Source organism: Geospiza fortis, unplaced genomic scaffold (assembly GCF_000277835.1).
Source record: "Geospiza fortis unplaced genomic scaffold, GeoFor_1.0 scaffold192, whole genome shotgun sequence".
In the NCBI taxonomy this organism is placed as follows: domain Eukaryota; kingdom Metazoa; phylum Chordata; class Aves; order Passeriformes; family Thraupidae; genus Geospiza; species Geospiza fortis.
Genome location: NW_005054315.1, coordinates 9,037,857 through 9,057,164, shown reverse-complemented (window position 1 = coordinate 9,057,164; position 19,308 = coordinate 9,037,857). Strand labels below are relative to the sequence as shown.

The 19,308-nt window shown below is 36.1% G+C and overlaps 1 protein-coding gene across 1 annotated transcript in view; it reads left to right on the top strand.

Moving 5' to 3' along the window:
- Positions 1 to 19,308, top strand: part of TMEM131 (transmembrane protein 131) — a 74,158-nt gene that overhangs the window by 7,219 nt on the left and 47,631 nt on the right. The window contains 2 exon segments of the mRNA XM_005420059.3: positions 4,056 to 4,096; positions 10,603 to 10,671. Coding sequence (XP_005420116.3) covers positions 4,056 to 4,096; positions 10,603 to 10,671 — 110 coding nt within the window.

The following is a 19,308-nucleotide window of genomic DNA, read 5'->3' as shown; positions in this document are numbered from 1 at the left end:
TTCTACTGTTCTTTTGTGCTGACCTTAGCTTTTGTTGTTAGGTATTTGGGTTGGGAAATGAATCCAATTGAAGGGGTTTTTTTCCTGTAACTTATCTTATTAAATGTCTTGAAATATAAATAGTGTACACATGCATCGTACTTTCTGATCGGTACATGTCAATATCTAATGCTTCTTCAGTACAGATAAGATTTAATAAATGTTTCATATAAATAATATTTTGCTAATTCTGCTCTTGTAGAATGTACCCTTTATGAAAGAAAAGAGGAAGCTGTATTTTTTAAAGAGCATGGCTATATTTCTCTTTACCTGATAAACCAACAGTATTAAGCAAAGCCTATACAATAAATAGTGGGTTGATCAGGTACATAGCTTTAGTTCCTGACAGTTTTGTGTAGTCACACAGGAAAAATAGCAGGCCAGACTGCAGTACAATAGGTCCACAATTATACCTGGAGATCTTTTTTTTTTTTAAACAGTGTTTAGGACTTGTAACTGAACACAGTTGTATGTTTTTGTTTACTGCATGACTTGAAAGATTGACATGTAATAAAAAAGAGTGGTAATTATAGCAACTGCCACATGAGATTTATTTTTGGTTTAGTTCCATGATGCTATAGTTGCTGAAGTTGGTATGCTATTTCTTTGCTCTTGATTGACACTGATCCAAAAAATGAATTTCAAAAACCCCAGCGAAGTCCACACAACAAAATATGCACAAAAACAATCAAACGGAGTAAAAAGCAAGCAGGTCATGCTCAAAAAACAGAAAGTGTAATTAAAATGAATTTATAATATTGCTTGTGTTTAATGGACATCTGAGAGCAAAAACCAGGCTTTTCCTTGTAAGGATGAATCTTTGATAGATTTTTGCTCTTAAATATATCTCAGAAATACCAGTCTTAGCAGAGTGATTTATGATTTTAAACCTGATCCACAGATATTCTACTTAATATTTTCATAGCAAATCAGTAATTTCAGAACATAGGGGAAAACCTTGGATGTGCAGTCAGATAATTCAACTCCCAGCAGTTAACTACAGCCATGACAATGTAGTAGTTGCACTTTTGTCAATTATAAGTATTTCCATTTGTTTCTGCATTTTTACTGGAGTTAAATTTGATCTCCACTGCCTTCTGTCTAGAAGTTGGCCTGGGTGGAATCTTAGACTGAGTCTCTAATATTAGTAATATTGACGGCCAATTGTGATGCTTAAGAGCACATATAACTAACAACTTTCTGTATGAAATTATTTAATGCTTGATAGAACGTGCTGTCTTGTTAGAGCCAAAGCTAGTTGTCAAGGATGGGACAGTGCTGGTAATAGCTATTTTAGTTGCCCTGTCATAGGATCTGAACCTGTTAGCTCCATCATCTGACTGTCAGGTAACTGCTGGTTACGTGCTTTAGTTATGTTTTGAAAGAAAAAACCCTTCATTGTTGAAAGAAATGTTTTATTTAATTTTTGTGATTAATGTGCTTTAAAGGACATTGGTAAGGATTACAAGGTTTTATATACAGTTTTATTACAAGGTTTTATATCAGTTTTGTATATCTGTTAATTTCACAGAGTAAGTCCAGTTGTTGTGGTTTAACTCCAGCTGGAAGCTCAGCCTCACATAGCTGCTTGCTCTGTTTCCCCCATGGGAGTGGATGGGGGAAGGGAATCTGAGGAGTAAAAGTGAGAAAAATTGTGGAATAAGATAAAGACACTTTAGTAGGTAAAGAAAAATAAAGAAATAATGGAATTATAATCTCAGAATATTCTGAGTTGGAAGGGACCACAAGGATGAATGAGTCAAACACTTGGCCCTACACAGAACATCCCCAAGATTCACGCCATGTGCTTGAGAGCATTGTCCAAACACTTCTAAAATGTCTATTTTTGTGCTAAACCACCCTCTGGGTGAAAAACCTTTTCCTAATATTAAACCTAAACCTTCCCAGACACATGCTGGCACAGAAGTCACATACCCACTGTCCTTATCTCAAGCCATGAGTTTTCTCGTGGTTGAATTGAGAAAATAATGTGTGGCAGTTTGAAACTGGAATGTTTGCCTTTGTCTTTTCAGTCTGAGGAAAATATAAGGTATGGAAGGAAGAGATCTGCCTTTTTGTGTTGAATTTCTTTAGATTTCAGAGCTAATTAACTTGTTAATTAGCAGTACTTCCTAGAATGTGTTAGATAGAAAACATTTTGTACCTTAAGCATTCATCACTTAACTAAAACTGATTTTAAATTTCTTCCTTCTTAATTTTAATTGAATTTCTCTTATAGGCTGTTGTATATTGTTTCATAGTAGTAAATATTTACCTGTATTTTACAGGAAATAGAAAAAGGAGTGTGGCATCAGAAGTTAAGAAGCTGAACTAAAAGCTTATCAGTATATGAGTAATATACCTTAGCTAGGAAAACATGAAAGATGTGTAAGCTTTTTTTTCTATTCAGCAAATTAATGGTGTTTCAATGAAGAATAAGAAATTGACTGGTTTCCTAATTACAGTACTAATGTAGTAGGTAAATTTAAAGGAAAGCTTGTTGACTTTCAAATTACAATAACATAGTATAAAACAACTTTGCTTGTTTTTTAGTCTTTTCTTCACCGAGGAAAAACTGCACTGATTATTGTGTACTATAAAATGTAATTTTATGTGAACCCTTTCCTGCAATATCCATTCAGCAAGGCAGTCTGACTCCCTATACCAGAGATTGTAAACAAAAAAAATTATCTAAAGAATGCTCTGTATTGCCTTTCAAAATTGCAAATAAATCCTCAAGTTACAAAAGGATTAGCTTTGTTTTACAATGGTAAATAATACACTACCAGCTTTCTTCAGTTTGATGTGAACTGGAGGGTGAGTAACCAAATAACTTCATTTTAAATCTGGAACACTACTTAGATTTACAATCCAGAATTGATCCTTGACATGAATCAAACATTAATGTTTGTAGACTCAGTGATTTCATAGGAGTAATTATAAAATTTCCAAAAAGTGTCTCTAAATAGCAAAATCAAATTCTTCTAATGAAAGAATCTATATTTTAAGTAAAGACAATTTTAAAGAAACTCTTTAAATAAATACTTTTAGCTTAAAAAAATAAAGATACAAAGTGTATTTTTTGGCTGAAATAGAAATAAATGAAGTGTCCAGCAAAAGGGACTTGATTTTTTAGTTTTGAAATGAGATAAAAGTTTGCATTCCCCTTGCGAACAAGTGACATCGTTGTACTAGAGGTGAACTGGTCAAGGTGCACTATGGACTTCATCAGACCTGTGAGCTTTTTTTCCCACTCTCAGGAGATAAGTATTCTGTTTGGCCATGAAATGTCTTTAAGAGGATGACTGAAATCCTCAGTTTGATCTCCAAATCCTGTGGGAGGACAAAAGTTTTCTAAGTCTGGTATGCTTTAACATTAGCTGTATCAGAAGGACACTGCATAATAGAGGCTTCTAATCCAGTTGGTATTTCTTAGGCAAGAGTAAACTAATTGGGAGTCCCTAGACAACCTAACCTCCTTGTTTGCAGGTAATTAACTGAAATGTCCAGCAGAGTGGAAGGAAGGGTATGAATAATAGAGGCTAGAAGATCATTAGCAGAGAAGGAGGAGATGATGTTTCCTAGTCAAATGGAGATTATAGCCTTCTTTGTTTTCTAGGTGGTAAATTACATCAATGAGGTAATTGGCGGACTATTTCTTGTTTTATATGCTTTTCCTTGTAGTTTTTCTTACATCTATCTAGGCTAGGTTTTTCTTTTGCTCCATACAGTGTTATAATTTCCTGGACTTTTTTCTTCTCTCAGTTTTTAGGTTAAGTTGCTGCTTGTTTTGTAGTTTGTGGGCATTACTACCACAATTCATGTCCAAGGCCAAACTTAATTTCTTTAATTGGTAAAAGCCAATTTACATTTTCTGCTCCAGTTCAGAGCTTCTTCTTTTTGCTTTCAAGTTCTGATTTACTCACTTGTTGCAGTTGCCAAGTTGTTGAGGTTTTTTCCTCGCTGGTGGTATAATGCTGTTGGCCTCTTAAACTTAATTTTTTTTTCTTTTACAGACTGAGACAACTTTAGGCCTCAGTTCATATCAACAGAAAAGGTAAGCATCTTAAATTTTAATACAAACTTTAATAATAAGATTTGTGATACTTTTCATAAGAATAATAACGGTTTAATGTAAAAAAGATCAAATACAAACCATGTGATTTTTTTTTCCAATTATTTTTCTCATACAGGGGAAATGAAACTAAAATGTGAGATAGTTTTTAATATTGAACAGCTCAATCATAGAATGGTTTGGGTTGGAAGGGACCTTGAAGATAAGCTAGTTCCATCCCTCTGCCATGGGTTGGGTTCCTGTCCCTCACTATCCTATCAATAAAGAATTCCTCCCTAATGTCTCATCTAAACCTTCCCTCTTTCAGTTTAAAGCCCTTTCTTTCTCATCCTAGTACTAAATGACCTTGTGAAAAGTCCCTCTCCACCTCTATTGTAGCCTGTTTACTGGAAGGTGCTCTAAGGTCACCTCAGAGCCTTTTCTTCAGGCTGAGCAGCCCCAACTCTCCCAGCCTGTCTTTGCAGGAGAGGTACTTTGTCCTTCTGATCATCTTTATGGCCCTTCTTGAGGAGGAGGCTTCACATGTGGAATAAAAAACTGAAGAATTCCTTGATTCACTTTGTCATTTTTACCACAGAGTAATTCTGTGTAATTAGACCGAAAGTCCGCTTGTAGATTTTTTATAAAAGTAATTTTTCTGTAGTTTCTTTTATTGAGGAGAAAGCTTGCCTACTTCAAAAATTCTTGATGTCCTCTTTGAGGAAAAACTTGATGTTATTTTTGATAGATTCTTCCCTGCATTCCTTTGTGCCATCATAAAGTCATTAAGGTTGGAAAAGACCTCCAAGATCACCAACTCCTGCCTTCAGCCATGTGCTACCACGTCCACTAAGCCATATCACAGAGTCGTACATCTGCTCATTTTGTGATGGTGATGTCACCTCTTCCCTAGGGAGGCTGTTACAGTACTTAAGCACGTGATGATTTTTTTCTGAATATCCAACCTGAATCTCCCTGGCACAGCTTGAGGCCACTTCCTCCTGTTCTGTCTCTGATTGCCTGGGAGGAGTCTGACTCCTACATGGCTACAACCTCCTTTCAAGTGGTTTAGAGAGCAAAGGTCATCTTTGAGCCTCCTTTTCTCCAGACTAGACAACCCATGACCCTGTGTTGTCCTCCCTGTCCTGAAGACATAATCTGTTCCTGAAGAGTTTGCCATGTATGATACCTGAGAAGTAAAATAAGTGGTCTCTTTTTTCCCTGGTCCCTAATTTTTCTCTGAAGAATCATCAGATATTCTTGTTTGTTTAATGAGTGCATTGAACAGTAATAATCAAGCTCGTTTCTTGGACAAGTAGCATTCAGCAAACTGTCATAGTGCATTTTCAGTAAATACAGTTATGTTTTTTCCTCAACCTGTTTTCTGTTCCTTTTCAGGAAATCTAGTAAAGAATTTTCCATTTTGAATGAGTTCCTATTTTACTGTGTGTATAGTTGCTTAACTGTGGGCTTAAGATCCTTCTTTTTGCAAGTTTTGAAAAACCTATGAAATCTCCAGCTGTGGACAGGAATGCAAACAGCTGTAGTTGTGTGCTGCAGTATGTCAGTCAGATTGCAAGTGTGAGAACATGAATTTACAGGAATGACAATTGAACAAAAGATAACAATGATTAGTGTATTTCTATGTCTTGCATATAGCCAGACCTCATGGAGATTCTTTAAATGGAATAGTATCTTGTTTAAATAATGAAATCTCAATGGCAGAAAGACAGTGCCTATATTGGCATCCATAGATTTGGTGCAGTATTATTTCCCAGAAAACAACTGAATTTGGTGGTTCTTGTGATTGAGATTGCTCACAAGATTTTTTAAATTTTAATTTCTCAGCTAAGAAGATTGCTTTCTGTATTGGAAACTTCAGTGTTCTAGACTGTGTTGTGTTAAAACACTGGTTTAGGTATCTGAAAATAAATAGTCTGTTCCACTTAAGTGTAGCTAGCCTATATGATGTTCAGTCACAATGTGATGAAGGTCTGCATCACAAGGTCTCTGATACCATATTACCTAGCAAATACCAAATTTGTTTTCTGTTTTTCTCTCTCACTGCTGTTACTGGTTTTTCATTAATCTTTCATTTAAGTCTTTTTCTTGGTGATTTTTTCAATGGCGTTGCTAAAAACAATACATAACTTCTCTAGGTGACTTGTCTTCCCTTGTCCTTATTAGAGATTATTTCTTCTTCTTGGCATAGCTTGCCAATATTTTTTCCCGATTTAGACAGTTTATTCAGTTCTCTGATCTACTTTTTAGCACTAAGTGGAAGGAGGGAAATGAGCTATCAATTTAATTTGTTTTGTTCATGCCCATGGTCAGGTTACAGTGCCTCTATTCAAGCTTCTCCCTGTTCTTTCCCCAGACACTCCCCCTTGGGAATTGCTTGGCTTTGAACTTTGCCTGTTATGAGTGTGTTTTCCTGATATAAGGTTAATATTGACATATCTGAGCCAGATACTATCTGGGTAGTTTATATAAAAAAATTCTTGCTAGTCTTTTTTTATTCATCTGCAATTTTAGCAACAGTTTCTGCCAGATACTGAAGTGGTCAGTTGTTTTGTGGGAGTTCACTTTCTCACTGAACCTGTGATTAATACCCGTATTTCTAAAAAAAAAAATCTAGTTTTAAAAATTAAAATATCTTTTCTGATATATGCAGCTCAGCCTTATTTTTGAATATTAACAAGTTGTGGATGCACTCAGGTTGCTTACAGAAGATTTTTAGCTCAAAAAGTCTGCAGTGGCTCTTTCGAGGATTCTGGCACAAAAAGTACCCACTGTGAAGCATTTGCCAATTTGTCATTTTCAAGGTTCACAGAGTTATTTTTAGATACGCTTTTATTTGATTTTGTGGTAATGGAAATAAAGTAGCAGCTTTCTAGGAGTTCCTGTTGCTAAATAAAATCATGAGAATTAAGTTGTTTCACAGCTTAATTCTGCTGTCCTTATTTCTTTACAATTTATGGCACAAGAGAGGAAATAAAAACCTTTAAACAACTGCTGAAGTAATGTGGGAAAAATTACATGTGGAGTATGCTTAGATTTGAATTTTCTACAGTAGAAATTAAAGATGTTACAGATAAGATTCCACAGAGCACACAACTCCTACAGAAATCCCAAAACTAGAAAGGTAAAGTGAGGATACAGAGATACAGTTGCTGCCCAACTTTGCAGAAATCTCTAAATACTGTATGTGACAAGCCTTTTCTTCATCTCTAAATTCAAAGATGTGCATTGATTATCTACGATCGAGTGCCTAATACTCTGATAAACAGCAAAGCATTATGGAAGTGCTGAAGAATGTCCTTAAGACAGAAGAAGATTGTGCCTCAGCACAGATGTACGCCCATATCAGCTACAGTGTTTGCAGGCATTGCTATTTTGCCCATGTTTATGACAGCATGTGTGACAAATACTATTGAGACGTGAAGGTGCACTTCAATGAGTTGCATGTGGGTAGAAGCAGTATCTTAGTTAGTAGTTGAGGTAAATGTCCACTCAGATACAGCGTGGATGGAACAGGGAGGATAACAATCCTGCTGGAGACTATGTGTAGCTCACTCTCAAGTCTCATTTTTAAAATCAAAATTCTTGAAGAAGGAAAAAGATGTTGAGAACATTTAAATTATGGGTCCAGATGACTCCAAGCCAGTTCTTAATCTGCAGATATCTGCAGTCCTCTCTTCCAGATGCATCTTTTCTTTTTCATGCTGTTCTTCTTGTCTTTAAATGTTAGAAAACTTGGAGGCGTAGGGAAGGAAAAATATTTAAATTGTGATATAAGACTGGGAGCCATATTTCTACATGCATACAACAGTAATTAACTTCATGTCATTATGCTGTAAAGTTGCCCTACCCATGGGTGTATCCAGCCTTCGGTGAGCAAGTGCCCAGCAGAGCAGAGACATTGTCATCATTTCCTTGTCTGCTGCAAGTTGGCTCATGTTGGGCCCTTCAGAAGGCAAAGTTTGTGGATCCCTATATTGCTTGCGCCAGTTGGAGTCTTATTACAGTTGTTGCTTTTATTATAATAGTTGGCATTCATTATGATGTTGCTGCCTTTACCAAACTTTAACCAAATGTAACAAATTTTAAAAATCTGTGTTGTCCAACTGGCTTTTTAGGATAATATAGCTGTGTCCTGATAAAATGTTGCCTAAACCTTTATGTGTATTTGGAGAATTGAGTATGTCATGATTGTTCAAGTTAGGCCAAGTTACAAACATTTGACAGTGCTTTCAATGCATTTGAAATAAATATATTAATTTTCACTTCTGTAACTATTGTAAATATTTTTAGTATTTTTCCATAAAAGGAATTGATATGTCATTCTGCCAATAATTACCAACACAAAAGAGGTTCTGTCTAACTGTTCGAAGTTTTAATTTTAGAAGAAATTGACAGAATTCTTTTTAAGCTTACTCTAAGATGAGTGGTTTCTGTTTAGCATTACTTGGAGGTACAGGAGCTTTTTGACTTTTGTCATTTTGAAATGCAATCTAAATTGTTTTTAAAATTAGACTGTAAACTCTGAAGATATACTAGTCACTTGTTGTATCCTTATGAAACCTAACTGCTAGTATAGTTTTCCAGTTGTATTCTCCTATGTGCAGTGTCTCTGTAAACCTCATTTTGTTGAGTATTTGTTCTTCAGTTTGAGGTTTGACTTTAGCCTGAGAAGGTGTACCCAAGCACTCTCTTATTTGACAACTATAATGTGTCACAGCTGCACGTAATAGTAGCAGGAGTTTTAATTTTTTTTTTGTAGACCTGAATACAGTTTTTCATATTAGTGTCTTCTTGTATTTTCAGTTCTGTTGTACTGTGATCTGCACAGACATGGCATATGGGCACATACATGCACATATTTAAGTATATACTAAGGCTGACTGGATGTACTAAGCCCACTCCTGTCCTGGTAGTGTTTTATTACTTTTATGTGGACAAAGCTGTTTTGTCCACAGACTAGGCTCTGTAGCAGTGGAGATGCTTTGACATCCAATGCAGAGCACTGGAAATTGATTGGCATACTGTGTATTATACTTGGAGTGTGAAGATTCAGTCTCAGGGTTTTAGTGAGTCATTGAGACACTGTAATTTTATTTAAAATGGTTTTGATTTGATTTTGATTAAAGGATACAATTAAGATTTCCTAGCCTATTCTTAAACTTTTACTCCTGTAAATAGCTTCCTTGTGAAGTGGTTCTGAAGTATAGTAAGACATCGGAATTTGATCAATAATTAGCTTTCCTGGAATTGCAGTGGATGGAATGGGATTGATCTTTGCTCAAGGCCTCAGTTTTCATAAGACAAGCCACCTGTGTGTGTCCCATTTCCTGGCCGCTCCTCCATGCTGAGGCAGAGCTGCGTAGTTCTGAGTAGAGCTGGTTTGTGGAGTAGCTTTCCTGACCCAGGACAAGTGGCTGCAGCCCTGCCTTTGGACATCTAGGATTGATATGAAGTCAGAATGCAAGGATCTAAACCAATAAGGCTATTTTAATAACAGGACAAAAAAAAAAAAAAGCATTTGAAGGAAAAAAAAGAAGCTGTTGGTTTTGCCATTCAGGAGCCATTGATCCTATTATTATTATTCTTTAGTCTTCCCCATTTATTTTTTTGTTATTGTCTCCCTGTTTTGTTTTTTGTATGAATAGGATTTTTATTCAGCTCAATTAAAGTGTTACAGCTAAAGAGATGCTTAACTGTGGTCACAATCACATCATTCTGAATAATAAAAACATGTTTTGGTCAATGAAACCACTTTTTATATTTTACTTTTCTTTTTTGTTGTGGGTTAACTATTGTGCTCTATATAACTATACTGATAAAATAAGCAGTAGTAGAGAATGCTTCCAGGTACTATGTTGACTTCACTGCTGGATTGTTGGAGTGCTGTTTAAGTTTTGGCTTTCATCTACTAGAATTCTCCTAAAGAGTTTCCAAGGGGAGGTTAGTATAAGCAAAACTAATATTTCCAGAGCAGAGTCATTCTGTATATTGCATGTTTTGAACCATACTGGGTGTTTTCTCACATGTGGCCTCAGTAACGTCAAGTGCATTCAAGATTGTTTATGTACTAGTACAGAAGTAGCTGGAGAAACTCAGGACGTGTATGTAAATTACTGTTACACATTGGACAATATCCAAAACATCTTTCATTGCAATGTTTGGACATTGCTATGAAAGATGATGTAAACCTTTTTAGCGTGTTGTTTCACTCAGCCATCATTATATAAAGGAGAGGTTTACACTCAATTATGTCAATTTTCAAGATATGTGCTCTTACATAATCTTTCTTGGACACACTGCATAATCATGTTTGTAAAATTGCGGTATTTTGACTGGACAAGTTTTTGTTTGTTTGTTTCTTTTTTTGAATTAATTGCTTTATTAGAATTAATGGCTTTTGCTAAGAGGGGGCTTTTTGAGATGGGAAGGTAGCAAAAATGTGTCATTTAATAGTATCTTTTACAGCATTTCAATTTTTCTTGCAGTGTATCCCTGTATCGGGGAAATTGCCGACCTCTCCGGTTTGAGCCACCAATGCTGGACTTCCATGAACAGTGAGTTGAAAAGTCTTTTGATCTATTTAGTTATGCAAATTAAAACAAAAAAAACAACCAACAAAAAAGCCCCAAAAAAACCCTCCATCCACCACAAAAAGCAAACAACAAATAACAAACAAAACCCCAGAAAATTAATAGGAACAGCGTTTAAAGCTGATAGAGAAGGTTGTATGCAAAGATTGCATTAATAGATTGTAGGTGTAATTGACCTACAGAGGGCTGCTGTACTCAGCATCATGTAGTATTAAGCATCATGTAGTGACCTGTCAGCTGCTGTGGTTTTGATGATTTAGGTACTTGTACAGCTGCTCTGCAGAGTGGACAGTTTTAAGTCTAGAATGTAATGTTCTGAGATGAGATTACCCCTCTGCTTGAATATAACCTGTGTCAGGGAGCATGTACATCATGCACTTCAGTTTTACTATGGCTTTGATGGCAAAAAAACTGGTTGTGGATCTGCAATTATTAGAACAGTAACGTTGAGTTGTGAAAATACAGCCTCAAGCAAAGCATATAGCGTCCAGGAACTTAGCTCCATGTTCTCCATCTTGCAACTGGTTGCTGTTTCCATTAAACAAAAGAAGGAAGGAAACCAAATGTTTCACTGATGTACCTGTTAGTTCTGAGAACTACTTCAGTCTTAACTTCTCTTACCATGAACTGGTTACTGTGTATAGGTAGCTCCAATCCCTTTTCTTCCCAACAGTCAAAAGTGGTTCTGGAGTAGGTGTTCATGGAGCCTCTGTGCATGATCAATACTTAGACCAATGCAAACTGTAGTGAAGACATTTTAAACATTTTATTACCAGTTCAGCCTGGAAGAATGAAAACAGCCCAGGTGTGCCTTAGCACAGCATTCCTTCCTCCATCCTCAGCCAGTACTGCTGCTGGATGAAAGACTGTTTCATTTACAGATAAGCCACAGATTATTAATAAAAATGTAGTACTTTTTTCTGTTGGATAGACTGTTGTGCAGTGTGGTGACTGTGGAGTTGTACGAGGAAGCTCCTATGTACTGACATGGTGTATACTTGTGTCTTTCTGAAAGAAGAGAAGCCATAACTGTGTTTTGGTTGCACAGAGTAGCTTTCCAGAAGTCACCTCTATACAAAAAAACCCTATGTAAATGTCACTAAATAACAAAGCTGTATGAAAATGCCTCATTTTACAGAACTTACTTGTACTCAGTCTAACAAAATTGTGGCTTTACTTCTGCTTAAAGACAGAGTAAGTTGCTCTGCCCCCTCTTTTTCCTTCAAAATTTCTTTTAGCTTTTGATATTGTTTGATTTTGTTGTTTTTCTTCCTGATGTCAGTAACCAGTCCTAGGTAGGAGAATATTGAGTTTCTAAACTGAAGAGCAAAATATCTCATGGTAAGCTCTACTCTACTGCATCTCTGCTACAAGAAAATTAGGTTATAGTTAATAAATTATTTTGGTGAGTGCAGTATGAATTCAAACTTACAGAGCAGTGTGCTTTTTGTTAGAGCTATTGTAAACTTACCAATTGATTTGAGTTTAGGTTAGTTTCTTTTAAAAACTGTAGAAGTTTTCAGTTCATAGTAATTCTAGACTTTGGTATTGGGAATGTATTTTATACACCTTTTTCTATGAATAAATTTGATGTTCTCTGAGATATTTTTTTATAGGTTATCTAGCATTTGCATGCTTATGCTCTGAAGAAAGCTACATGTGCTTTTTTGTTTTGTGGGCTTCCAAAGATGATTTTTTCTCCCTTGCTACAAGTAGATCCAAGACAGTACCATAAATACTTTAAGTCCTTCTTCATTATATTTTGGCTTTTTACATAAGCTGTTCTGGTCAAAGCTAAAGGCACTAAAGAAATAGTATAAATCTAATACAGTGTTAAAAGTAGCACAAATCTCTTACTTGGGAATGGCTCTGTATGATACATGCAAACTGCACTGAGGGATTGCTGCTTTCTGTCAGTTAAAATAAGGAACTTGTGTGTTAGATCTTGATTCATTGCGTGTTCCTTCATTGGTTTGGGTAGTTTTTTTTGGTAGCTGTGTATCATTAATTAATCTTTTGTCATTTAGGTTATAGTCTCAAGCAACAATCCTCTTGTGATTTATTAAAACTTAAATGAGTTGCCAACAGCAATTTTCAAAAAAGTTTAGATATAAAGACCCAAAGTTTAGTTTAAAATCTGTGAACCAACTCTGAGAAATGCTGAGTAACTCGGCCTTATGGTGGGAAAAAGCTGCAGGTGCCAAGCACCTCGAAGTCAAATAATGCAGATTTAAGCTTTTGAGTTTTTGCCTTTTAAATCAGACAGGGTTTTCACATTCAAATTCTGGTTTTTCTGTCTTTGTCATTAATGGATTTTAGAAAAGGCATAAAATGTGTGTTTGGTTGCTGAATAAGTACTATACCCAAGGGGTGTTATGTTAATAGGTAGCATGTAGCATATAGTAAAGCAAACTTGTTCCAAGTTCATGTTTATGCTGAGCTGTCAACATGTATCATACCTAGGCTAAAGAAGGATCTAATATTTATTTTCAGTTGTAAGTCAGACCATTCTTCCTGTGACATTTTTGGTGTGCTACAAGTGTGTGAGTTTAGTCAGTTATTTCAAAAACATGTCAACTTAAGCAAGAATAATAGTTAATAAAAGTTACTTTATCTAAGGATCTCAGAAAATCAAAACCAGCATTAAGTTGATAAATATGTGTTGCAGACACACTTCCTGTATTCCACCTGGAGATGAGATTACAATGGCCTTCTCCTTCTGGATTATAACAGTTGGAGGTTTTTTTTAATGCTGTTTTAATATAAAGCAAACCGTATTCTACCACTTTGAAGGTAGTCCAGGTAATCTCACATTTATCACAAGAAATGCATGCTGTATGTTAGGATATGCAAATCTTTAGCTCACTTGAAGAGATCCCAAATGTTCTTTGTATACATTAAGCCTCTGGGAATGGGATAGAACTGAGGCATGTTCTCCCATATCACTCTGCCAGGGGACTGCTTGAACTAAGTGTGGAATACTCATTTGGGTATTTAATGTGTAAGCCTCTTTCTTGTATTTCTGAAGCAACACCAATATTTTTCTAGAACAAATTCTGCAACATTTTCAGTATCGGAGATTCAGAGCTTTAAAGAAAACAAGAAAAAACCTTACACGTAAAGGCAGTTCCACAACTAGCTGACTTTTTTACCAGCATTCTGTTCCTTGTATTCTCTTTTAAACTGTTACTCTCCCCTGTTGTTAAATGGGAATAACTGAGGTGTTCTAGCCTATGAACCGTAATCATTATGTTGTTCTCCGTAGCTTTGGGAGTTGGTTTCTCAGAGGCTATTTTGACAGAACAGTCATTGTCTATATGACTTTCGCTGTTTAAAACAGGTCTTCATATTAGAGATCTTACAGATGGCCACCTGGGGTGAAGGCTGAAGAATATTTTTACAGGGCAGTTTCTATTCAGTTCTTGCACTTACTTTGTGGGAGAATGTGGATCTTCACAGATCTCAATACATTGCCTTCATCTTTGTTAATAAAGCTCTGACAGTATCAAAAGTGAAATTTAAGTTCTTTAACTAAATTTTTTTATAGAGGTACCTTTTGATCCTGGAGCACTTGTGTATTGAGTATTTTAGAATTCTAATGTAAGCTAGAACTGCTTATCAAAAAAAATTTCAAATTGGAGATATTTTAAGTGAAGTTGATATCCTACCCGTTTCATAGAGATGACTGGTAATGTATGAAATTATACTTCTGGTTACAGTAATATTTTAATCCTTGATTAACATATTCTTCTGTGGTGAATGGAGGTTCTTGCTTCACTCAGTTTGAGCAAGGTCCCATTCTCAGACAAAATTTTCTCATTGGTAGGGCAGTATTCTGAAGTTCTTTATTTTAGTTTCATATTAATAATCTCATTTTGCATTTCCTTTGAAGTGTTTTGATTTGGGGATTTTTGTAATGTTTTCTGCTCCTTTTTTGTGAGCTCTGGTATTTGGCAGAATATTCTATGGAAGCTTAAGCTGGGCTTGAAAGCAATTCTACATTGCTTGGCAATGTTGAAATATTGAGACCTTGCAGGTGTGGACACCTTATGTTACTCTAAGTAACATAAGAGACATGCTTTACTTTAGGGACAGGATAGAGTCAGAATGGGTAAAAATCTGGAGAATACAGCCTATCTTAAACCTGTCTTAATATACCTCCCTTTGAATCTAGACTGCACTGCCTACAGTTATTCTTCTAATTACATGAACTAAGAAGACAAATGAAAAGGGAGCATTTAGAAAGTGAAGGTGTATCATGAATGTGCTGTACTGCAGTGTAAACGCATTTGTACCCTTGTAAGGCTTGTTTGGTGTAAAAATTAGGGGAGGACTAGCATGGAAATGGAGAAATGATATTGTTAACAGTTTAGCTATTGGAAGTTTTCCTGAGCTATAGATGAAATGTTTGCATCTACTAGATATACAGTAGATATTTATATCCTTAAAGCCGTGGGAGTTACTTAAAGTAATATAGCATTGATATAAGTTTAGCAAAATGGTCTGTTTTCTTCATGAACTCTAATCCTTTATACAAAAAATAGTGAAGAATTTTAGCAACTAGAGAATTTATTCAGATGACTATTTTCCTACATTTTAAGTACATTTACGTAAGAGTAAGTTGCCTATAATGTACATCCAAATGTTTACACAGTACATTTGATACACTTGTAATGTGTGAGTTTGAGATTGTTGAAATTTTAAAGAAATGTTGTTAAAGGAAACTTCATTTCTCTTGGAGTTTGCTGAATGTGAGAAATTGTTGACAGTAAATTGACATTTCATCCAGATCTGCCTCAGGTTTTGTTCACATATCATGCTAGACTGCACAATGCTGCTGAAAGTTCATTACACTCCCAGATTCATTCCAATCACACTTGGTGACATGGTTGGATAAACTCTACTACTTGTATATGTGGTTTTGATAACTGTTTGGAAAAGGCGTGATTTTGTTGCATGGAATCTAAGTTAGATTCCTAACTTAAAATGGAGCACTTGCTCTATTTAGTATATTACATTGACACCAACTTTTTGTCAAGTCTCATGTCGAAGAACTTTCTCTGTTAAAAGTCAGTGAAACCTGGAAGCTAAGAAACAACCAATGTGTAGGTTAGTACGTATACAAAACCAAAACCTTCTGTTTTCTTTTGCTTTTCTGAGTTGGAGACATGTTTGAGAATGCAAATGTATGTGCTTCAGCTACTCTTAACTTCAGGTAAAGAAGCCACTTGCCTGTGTCACTCAACCGGTTTTGTGTGAAGCAGGAAGAATGCTGTACTCACTATTTCTCTGGTTTTGTACGTGATGCAGGCTTCCTTTCTGTAAGGAAACCAGCATTTTCTTCAGAATGAGGCACAAAAGGCATTCTCTTTCAGTCTCTGGAGGTAACCTTGTAAGACCAGCTTGTTTTGTTTCTTTTAATTAAAAGTTGTTGGATACGTTACAAAGTCAACACCCAAGTTCTTATTGTTGGAGCTTGCTCAGTGTGATCTTCTGGCTGGAGAGCCATCTTCATTGGTTCAGGAAGTTCCAGAGCCTAGGAGAGTGTCCAGGGCACATGACTTTGTATGCTTTCCACATTACTCTTCTGCCTGCTAGGCATCTGTTATTCACTCCTTTCTGATAGGATACTGTATGACAGGATACTGATTTAACCCTTGTGACACTTCTGATATGTTGTGTGACAACAAGTTTTACAATTGCCTCCGCAGTTACCAAAGATGCTAAATGAAAAAAATACATGGGGAAAACATGTCAAATTCTCAAATGTATGAGGAATTTACCAGAATTTACTATTGAGTATCTTTACCTATATTCCCAGCATTTAAAAATGTATCTGGGAAGCTTTGATTGACTTCTTTTCTCTCTCCAGTCTCATTAGAAAGAGTAAGGGATGGAAGAGGAAGAATATATCTGCTGAATTCATATCTTCTGCTTTTCAGTAATAGATCTGTATCAGTTTTCATAAATCAAGTGAGCTTAAACTATGTGCAGTAAAAAAAAAATTAATTGCTCTTTCAAAAGGGCATTTATACGATTTGTATTTGCTTCACAATGAGTAGCTACATATTTTTGCCAGTCAGTTTTGGGCCAGTAACTCAAGGACTCATCTCCCCAAAATTTGCAAAAGCTTATTTCCATTGTTAAAATAACCTACCCTTTGATCACTGGAACAGCAGTGAATTCCATTACAAGGACATGCTTACAATACACTGCAGGTACTAACTCAGACTTTGAAAAGAGTTGAGTTGCAGCAGTAAAAACATTAACACAGGCTTCTTTACTCATTTGACCGGGCACCTCATCCTTGTTAATTAGCATCTTCTCGTCTAGGTTATGGTATCAGGTTTTTATCAGTGTAGGTTGACTTTTTTATGCAGGGACAAAGAATCAGGAGCAAAATCTTACGTGCTTTGATAGTTCATGTTTGCCTGAAGGTCTGTGTCTATACCAGCTTCTCAAAATGAAAAGTGCTAGCTGTGACTGCTCTGGGAAATTCTACTCTAAAATTTGGCATCAGCTACAACCATAATTGTGCTGATCATTGTGGTTTGATAATCTGCAGCTTGGAGAGCGTCCCTTATGAGATTATTGCTTGGTATGCAGGCTCCTTAGAGGTGTCTGGTGCACATTGCCCTACCTAGATTTTACCATGTCTAATGGCAGAAAAAACAGGTGAGGTTTATGAGGTCCTATTTCTTTATATTTGTGTAACATCACGCTTAAAGAATATAAGGAAAGCTGTATCTCAGCCAAATGTAATACCAGACTCACTGTTTCAAAATCAGAATTATCAGCAAAAGAGTAAAGTAAAACAAAGTCCTAACAGCAGAATTCCTTTTTAGTGCCTTCTGCCTTTATTACCTATAATTATACTGTGGTAGTTGAGTCTGGAATATGAAATTAGTGAGCTATGGTGGTGGTCACGGCTGTTCCCCAACCAGTTTGTTTTTATAGATTTGAGCCTCTCAAACAGATGTATAGTCCCTTCTTTTCACAACTGGAAAAACATGAAGGTCTTAAAGATTGTTAATATTTGAACGATTTCCTGGCTAATGAGTTTTATTTGCAAACTACCTTTCTGACATAAGCAGACTGGCAGTTTGCTGTTGCAACTTCATTCAAGATCATCTTCTTGGCTTTGTGATGTTTCACACACATAAGTGTGCATCATAAGTGTCACTGAAGCAACTCTGATGTTCAGTTTTCAGTACATAGCTGTTTCTCTTTAGAGACCACAGATGATACACTAGTCATATCATTTACTCACATATAATACAGTGATTAAAGTCTACTCATCTCTTGCTTCTTGCTGTTGTGATTGGAAGGAACTGTTCAGTTTGAGTCTAGTTTTTGCTGTCAAGTCCTCATGTGAAGAGTGAGTGCTTTGTTACAGAGTAGGAGGATGATTTCCCCTTCTTGACGAGCTGCTAAACGTGTTGTGGGGAGAAGTACCCAACAACTGCACTGTGGCAAGCAAAGGGGTTGCACTAAGGCACTGCGAGCATGTCTTCCATTAAGGAGAGTGAAAAATTGTAGTGAGAACTGCAGAACAGACAGCTGATCCTCAGGCTACAAGAGCTTTCTTCAGTGTTGGAGGAGATTGACTGTTTTATTTCTTCCTTATTTTTAAGAAAAATTGGTGTTGGTAGAATCTGGGTACTGCTTTAAGGCTTGACCACTTTGTCTAAACAAGGAATTTGCTGCAAAAATGTTGACTGGTATTGAAGCTTCTACTTTTCATAGTTACCCAACAGATAAAATACTCAAGGCCATCTGTAGTGATGTCAGAGAAAGAGTGCCTCTAATCTGGTAAGCTTTCTCCTAGCAAAAGAAGAATAGGTGCATAGGTTTACTGTTTAATTCCATTGATCAACAGTATAGCAGTTACAGTAGTTAATGCAAAATGTCAGAGCTGATAAGCTATTTCCTTTTCTGATATCCTCATGTATGCTAGCAAGAGCTGAAAATACTTTCTGTTAGGGCTTAACCCGGATGTTTGGCTTTGTACAGGTTTTGAAAGGTGAGAGAAATTGTGGTCTTTGTCACTGGTGACGTTAGAGAAGTCAAAATGAGATTTTTTGACAGTGAAATAAGAATCAAAAACAAGTGTTTGCTGACAGAGACATGAAATTAGGTGAACTCAGCAAGCAAAGAGTTTTACAGTGGCAGATTGCAGATATATTTTTGTTAGTGATGATGTCATTTATTGATGGTTAATAATTGTGTCTTTCAATTAATAACATGGTCTTTAGCATCTGCTTCATGCATAGGAGGTTCTGTAACCAGGCTCACTTTGTAAATTGTGGCATAGTGTGTGTATTGTCACTATTGGTTAATAATTGTGTCTTTCAATTAATTACATGGTCTTTAGCATCTGCTTCACGCATAGGATGTTCTGTAACCAGGCTCACTTCGTAAAAGTGTGTTTATTGTCACTAAATTCTCCATTCAATAGAGCCTTTAATTTACAACAAAGTTACATTGCTTCATCTGTTGAGATATATTCCACACCCCCCTTTAAGGTGAAAAACTCTGACTGCAATAGCACATATTAATTTGGTCTGTTAAGGTTAATTGAGGATGGCAGAACAGCTGCCT